This window comes from Ochlerotatus camptorhynchus, unplaced genomic scaffold, assembly GCF_037179485.1.
Source record: "Ochlerotatus camptorhynchus isolate MF236.1 unplaced genomic scaffold, CSIRO-AGI_Acam_v1.1 ptg000140l, whole genome shotgun sequence".
In the NCBI taxonomy this organism is placed as follows: domain Eukaryota; kingdom Metazoa; phylum Arthropoda; class Insecta; order Diptera; family Culicidae; genus Ochlerotatus; species Ochlerotatus camptorhynchus.
Genome location: NW_027040630.1, coordinates 1,588,398 through 1,594,397, shown reverse-complemented (window position 1 = coordinate 1,594,397; position 6,000 = coordinate 1,588,398). Strand labels below are relative to the sequence as shown.

General features: G+C 45.2%; 1 protein-coding gene across 3 annotated transcripts in view; it reads left to right on the top strand.

The window, feature by feature from the left end:
• The first annotated feature begins 4,031 nt into the window (after window positions 1–4,031).
• The window catches only part of LOC135700643 (protein tweety-2), a 231,565-nt gene continuing 229,596 nt past the window's right edge, over window positions 4,032–6,000 (top strand). For all 3 annotated transcript variants that reach the window (XM_065221214.1, XM_065221213.1, XM_065221212.1), the window contains exon 1: window positions 4,032–5,301. In XM_065221214.1, coding sequence (XP_065077286.1) covers window positions 5,182–5,301 — 120 coding nt within the window. In that variant the 5' untranslated portion in view covers window positions 4,032–5,181. The remainder of the gene's footprint in view (window positions 5,302–6,000) is intronic.

The window sequence follows — 6,000 nt, the reverse complement described above, 5'->3', positions numbered from 1 at the left end:
CAATTTGTTGTCTTAATGAATAATTCTTAGCATCAACATCAATTCATTCTTCTTAGTCTTGAGCAAAATTGAACAGAGTTTTCATTGAAGTCGAACAAATTATAAACATCGTTGAAATTGCGCATGACTGCACGTACTGGCTCGTTACCGTCGTAGTCCTGTCGCCAGCGTGGTAAGCGGAGAAATTCGGTATTCCTGAGTGCACAGCCGGGAATGTTAATGTCGATGAGAGCAAGAAGATTCGGTGCATCAAGTTCGGCGTTCAGTAGTTTCGCTACAATTACAGCTTTCGCGTTCTTCCTCCTTTGTTCCAGCGTTTCCAATCCCAGTAGTTGGCATCTATTCTCGTAGGGTGGCAGATTAACCGGGTCATTCCACGGTAAGTTGCGAAGAGCGTATCGCACAAATTTGCGCTGAACGGCCTCTATGCGATCGATCACGGTGATATGAAACGGATCCCATATAATACAGCCTGTCTCGAGAATTGGACGAACAAGACTAACATACAGCGATTTCAATGTGTAAGGATCTTGAAACTCCTTTGTCACCTTTCCAATGAAACCAAGCTGCCGTCGTGCCTTCGCAATAACATCTTCGTGGTGGTTCCTGAACGTGAGACATGAGTCCAATGTAATTCCAAGATCACGCACTGTCTGCACGGGTGGTTCCGTCGATGACATATTCATATTGAAGGAAATTTTTCTTGCGGTGGAAGCTAATGACGTGGTATTTAGGTACGCTGAGGGTCATATTGTTGGCACGATACCACAATGCAAACTTGTCCAGTGCCTCCTGGAGTCGCAGACAGTCGTCTTCGTTTTCAACGATCACATAGATTTTTGTATCATCAGCATAAGTAAAGTAACATCCATTTTCCAGAAGCACAGTTGCGTCATTGATGTACAGCGAAAATAGCAACGGTCCCAAGTTACTTCCTTGAGGTACACCGGAGGTATTGCAGAACCAGTCAGAAGTTGAAGATCCAATCTTTACTGCAAGAGTCCTGTTGCAGAGATATGATTCGAGCCATTGAACGAAATTGGCAGATGAGCCCATCTTGCGTAGTTTAGCCAGAAGAATGGAGTGGTTGACCCGGTCAAATGCAGCTTTCATGTCAGTGTATATTGTATCTGCTTGCTTTCCCTGCCCAATATTTCGAAGACAGATCGAAGTGAACTCAGTGACGTTTGTGGTTACACTTCTTCCATGGAAAAACCCATGCTGATTCGTAGATATGTGACTTTTTGTTCTGTTGAACATATAGTTGGAGACGATAATTTCGAGCAATTTTGAGCAAGCACAGAGGGACGTTATTCCACGGTAACAGCTGACATCAGTTTTGCTACCCTTCTTATGAACAGGAAACATAAAGGACGACTTCCAGTCTGTTGGAAACTTGGCCACGCTCATGGACAGGTTGAAGATGTACAGCAGTGGTTCCAGTAGTTGAACGGAGCATTTTTTTTATGACACATGCAGGAATTCCATCAGGGCCAGGATTGTTCGACGACTTCAGTTTTTTGACAGCCTTGATGAAATCTTCTGCTGAAATCTCAAAGGTATCCAGCTCAATCACGTCAGTTGGAGTGAAGTCAAGGAGATCAGCAGCATCCTCATTCACAGGCGAGCCTTCAAAAACGGAACGGAAAAACTCAGCAAAAAGTCCACACTTTTCCGAGCTAGTGTGTGCCACTTTCTGATCTAAGGACATAGAAGTTGGAAGACCAGTTTCCTTTCGCTTTGAATTAACAAAATTCCAGAAACATTTAGGATTTCGCTTGAGGTTCCTTTCGATTCCACTGGCGTATTTGCGGTAGAGTTTGCCATTCAAACTCCTGTATCGCCGACTAGCTGTATGGAAGACTAGTTTGTCTGATAGAGAACGAGATCTGCGGTAAGTCCTGTGTGTGAGTTTGCAATGCTTTTTCCTTCTTTTCAGTTCCTTGTTTGACCACGGGGGCTTCATTGGTGGGCGATGTAGCGGTACACATTGATCTATTGCTTGGCGGACAGAAACGGCAAAAAAGTGAACGGCTGTGTCGATATCCAAACAGCTCCTGACAGGCGACCAATCAACCTCACTCAATAACGTCGACAATCGTAGGAAGTCAGCTTTAGCAAAGTTGTAGGCCTGGTAGTCGAAGTCGTCATTTTCGAAACGCATGGAAAAGCTGTCATTCAAGGTGACTACGAACGGGGGATGGCAAACATCGATAGCAACGAGCAGGTCGTCTACACTGTCAATGGAAAAGGCACCGTCAAGTGTTTCACTGACAAACGATAGGTCCAATATGTTGCCGTGGCGATTAGCAAAGCCATTTATTTGCCGCATATTACTGGAGTTTATACCGTCGAGCAACGCTGCACCTGATCGAGTGATGCACGATTTGTTAACGTCAACCGCGAGAAACGCCTCTGCCAAATTGCTCCACTTTAGTCCTGGCAAGTTATAGTCACCGAAAACAAAGATTATATCATCCGTGTTCAGTGTAGATGTAACATAGTCCAAACAGGCAGTGTGACGCTTAACAACTTGCACATCGCTAGATTTGTCCGGGGGTATGTATACGGCACCAACAATTATCTTGCAATTTTCTGCACAAACACTAACCCAGGCATGCTCCATTTGATGCTCATTTACCGGGAAAATCGACGACGGGATGTTTTTTCTAACCGCGATGAGGGCTCCACCGGACTGTTTCTTGTTGCTAGTAAGTGCAGTGCGGTCACCTCGGTATACCACGAAGTTGTCACCAAACAGCATCCGGGACGGAATAACATCGTCGAGCCAAGTTTCGGTCAGAACTACAACGTCGTATGGAGAAGCAGAGACGGCAGTCAAGAAGTCCTCGATTTTGCTACGCAGCCCTCGAACGATGAAGAGAATCAATCAAAATCACTTACACCCCTGCTTCCAAGTTTGGTTACAAGATTACAACTCTGGAGAGCATTTTCTGTGGTCGTTGGGGGCCAGTGGTTCTGAATATGGACACACAGGCACAGATAAATTCGGAAAACAAATCTCGCGTCACTTTTCAATAAGTTCTATCTACATTGATCGATTCTCTTCATCGACTCTCTCTCTCTCTTTCGTAAATAACTTAGCTTCAAAAGTGTTTCCTGCCGTCTTCTTCGAATTAGAAGCTAGATTGTTGCTTCTTCCATCAAAAATATCCGGCCGTGGCGATTCAAAGAGAAAGTTGATGAAGAGAATCGATCAAAATCATTTGTTTGTTGCTTGTTGGGTGTGAAGGAGTGGACACCTTCCTACTGCTGCTATTGCTGTTCACCACGCCGTCCGAAGTGAAAATGAGCTAATGCCATACAGCAGCGCTCTTTTATATCTTTTCAGATTGAAGCAGAATGATGTGCAATCAAGTAGTACTTGATTATGAGGACTGGGTTTGGGAATAACGTTTATTTCATGAAAACAGTGATAAAATTATCACTTTTTATTTGTAAATTGGATATTACTTGAAATTACCACTTTTTCAGTAGCTTCACGATAAAAATCATCAGTAGGAAGCAATGCTATAGATGCGTAGAAAGATCTCTGATCGATTAGTGTTAAAATTATTTAAATTGGTCCAGGAACAGCTGAGTTATTGATGTTCAAAATCTTTCATAATTTTGTTTCATGTTCCATTTTCGGCTTTCACAAAGTGTATCCCCAGAATAGAAATGAAAGACGTAGTCCTACGTCAAAAACTGCCATCCGGTAGATTTCCAATAGAGTCTGGCAACCCTTTGTTCCTCCTCCCGCGCCAAACCCGTGAAACCCGGAAGACTCTCCGACATCAGAACCATAATTGATTCTCTCGCTCTTCTGAACCATACGCAGCATGAAGCATGAATAAAATGCAAAGAGAGAGAGAGAGAGAGAGAGTACCATCATTGCTCGCCACTTCAACTCACCATCACCATACATACACACAACCGTTCCTCCCTCAGGGGGAGGCAAAGGCAAGGCAGCATCGCGAATGGAACCTACCGTTCTCCGTGCTCAGATTCGAAGTTGAACTCGACGGAGTGAAACGTGTGTGTTTGTTACGGAGTTGAGTCTGACCGTCGTGGTGACTGCGCCATACCTCCACAAAAACCCAAGAATACAGCAGCAAGCAAGCGAGTAAGAAAGCCAAAATAAGGTGGGCTCCCCGTGGCTGGAGTGAAGTTGTGTCGGATACGAAGAAATCGGTTCTTCTGAAAGGGGTACGATTAGGCTTTTTCGCGTGGAATAGTTGTTTTGGGATCTTGGGGTGTGCGGTGGCGAAAAATGGCTCTGCCCAAACGAAGCCCGGAAGAAGAGAGTGGCTCCGGAAAGTGGTGAAAATTTTTGCCTGTAGTGCAAATCTCCGTGTGGAAAAATAAGGAGGCTCGGGAAAATTGAGGCCCCTCGGCTGCTGCTGCTGCTGCTACTGCTGCTACTATTACTACTAGCTGGGTGTGTGTGTTTTGATTTTTCCTCGGTAAAAGCAAAGAAGGCGACGACGACGACAACCACTATTCATGGCTTACTCTAGTTAGTAGTGCAGTGCTACTCCCGAGGGTCGTCTTGGAAGTTGAAGTGAAGTTCTTGTTCCCCCGCCTGCTTGGGCTCGGTCGTCGAGGGGTGTGTGCGGTGTGTATTGATTAAAGAGCCGCGACTCGCTGGCACGTACAACACTCGAGTGGAAGAAGTGTAAGAAGAAGAAGAAGAAGAAGAAGTAGGTGGGTGCCCTCGCTGGTCCTTAACCTCCCCGCGGCGGGCATCGTGCATCGTCTCCGAGTCGGAAGAGAAGTGCGTGCGAGAAGATTGTCGTGTCCCAAAGGAGCAGCAGTGCGAAGTCATTGAAGCAGATACAAGGGGTTGAAATATACCTTGCGGATGAAAAAGAATAAGGTGTGAAATTTCAAGTGTCTAGAGCGGAAAATCAATTCGAAAAGTGGCAAGCTGAGTTCCGAAAGCTTCCCGGAGTTGTGTGTGCGTGGAGGAAAATCTGTCTCCGTAGTCGGTCGGAAAATCCACAGCAAATTGGAATCCATGTTGTGATCGGAGCCTGTGACCCTGGGAGTGAGTGTGCGTGTAGGTACCGTCGATTCAGAGCCGCAGCATCCGCCGCAACCGGAAGTGAGAAGATAATAGCAATTGTTCTGTCAAAAATCTGTCACGTTTTTCTCGAGTGAGCCAAATTTGTCACCGATATGGATCCACCAGCAGCGCCATCCTTTATGGTCGAGTTGCTGCACTCGGTGCCGCACATCAACATCACCCTGCACCGGGTAAATGACACCTTTAACCCGAACAGCACCATCTACATCGAGGTAAGCAGCCCCATGATCCGCCCATGGACCTGACTTCAAAATTACATAATTTTTAGCCCGGATTTGTTCCACACCGCATCAGGGAAGTGTGTGGATCTCTTCCTAGTTTCATCTCTAGCGGGGTGTTTTTTTTCGGTATTTTCATGCCCTAGCATTTCTAGGATGACAATGAGTTCAGGAGGTGGTCCACCCATACACACATGCACGTGGTAGTACGGTGCTCTCCTGTCGATGATCCCGATGCCGTGGCTCATGGGCGTGCGCAGTGATCTGGAATAAGGGGACGTTGTTCTTTTCGTGGACAGTTGGAAAATCGTTTTGTACCCGCGAAACAAATGGCATGAACATCGAATGTAAGGGTGGATTTCTTACAACCTCTGCGTTCTTACAATGGACAACCTTCATGAGATGATTTTATAGCCTCAGTGCATTTGAGGAAACAAAGCTTGTTTGAACATTTTGCTAACATTAACATTACAAAATTATTTTAAAATACCTTCCAACGACCACATTACAGAATCTGTTTTTTTTTTATCTTTATTATTGAGATTTTTAGCCGAAAGCTAGTTCATCTCTTTTACAGAATCTGCTCATGCGGTGAAACATTACAAACTCTGCATGCTTTTTATGCAAATCTGTAATAGAATCTTGCATTCTCCGGTTGGGTGTGTGAATTTCTTACATCTCCTGCATTCTTTC